We start from the raw sequence: 931 nt of genomic DNA, 5'->3' as shown, positions 1-931 counted from the left end.
CATGGAGGTCCTGGGCCTCCTTCACCGCCGCTCCCTCACCACCAGACGCCTGGAGGAAGAACGCCTTATCTTCCGCCTCGGACACTTCAACCCCAGGGCATCAATGTGGACTTCAACCGTTCCCTCATTTCCCCTTCCCCCACCTCACCCTAGTTCCAAACTTCCAGCTCAGCACTGTCCCCATGACTTGTCTGGACTTGCCCTACCTGCCTAGCTCCTTTCCCACCTATCCACTCCACCCTCTCCTCCCTGACCTATCACCTTCATCTCCTCCCCCACTCACCCATTGTACTCTATGCTACTCTCTCCCCACCCCCACCCTCCTCTAGCTTATCTCTCCACACTTCAGGCTCACTGCCTTTATTCCTGATGAAGGGTTTTTGCCTGAAATGTTGATTTCCCTGCCCCTGGGATGCTGCCTGACCTGCTGTGCTCTCCCAGCACCACTCTAACACACAATCTCTTTCCAGCATCTGCACTCATTGTTTTTACCCGCTAGGGGGTGATTTGAGCCTCAGCGGCCGCCGTCCGCCGCCGCTGGGCAGTCTGGGAGTTGTAGTCGCGCCGGGGATCATGGGAGGTGTAGTCCAGCGCCGTCGAAAGATGGCCGACTGTCTGGAGCGGGTCCGAGTCTCCGAGGCCGAGCTCCGGGAAGTTGCCCGGGCCCTCAGCACCGCAGCGACGGCGGCAGCGGCGGCCCGTGTCGGTAAGATACCCCGCGGCCTCCCGGGGGGAGAGCGCACGGGAACTCGGCAACCGCCGAAATCAGACTCCCGCCCGCTCAGGGACAGGCCCCGGGACCCGGCCAACGGTCACACCCCCCACACCCCCCCCCCCACACACACACACCCCCCCCACACACACACACCCCCCCCACACACACCCCCCCACACACACACACCCCCCCCACACACACACACCCCCCCCCACT

At 62.8% G+C, this 931-nt stretch overlaps 1 protein-coding gene across 1 annotated transcript in view; it reads left to right on the top strand.

The window, feature by feature from the left end:
* Nucleotides 1-603: 603 nt before the first annotated feature.
* smg6 (SMG6 nonsense mediated mRNA decay factor) overlaps nt 604-931 on the top strand; it is a 412,281-nt gene continuing 411,953 nt past the window's right edge. The window contains exon 1 of the mRNA XM_060848421.1: nt 604-706. Within this exon, the coding sequence (XP_060704404.1) occupies nt 604-706 (103 nt within the window). The remainder of the gene's footprint in view (nt 707-931) is intronic.

The sequence above is a fragment of the Hemiscyllium ocellatum genome, chromosome 31, assembly GCF_020745735.1.
Source record: "Hemiscyllium ocellatum isolate sHemOce1 chromosome 31, sHemOce1.pat.X.cur, whole genome shotgun sequence".
Lineage (NCBI taxonomy): Eukaryota > Metazoa > Chordata > Chondrichthyes > Orectolobiformes > Hemiscylliidae > Hemiscyllium > Hemiscyllium ocellatum.
Note: the sequence above shows the minus strand (reverse complement) of the source record. Positions and strands in the feature narration are given on the sequence as shown.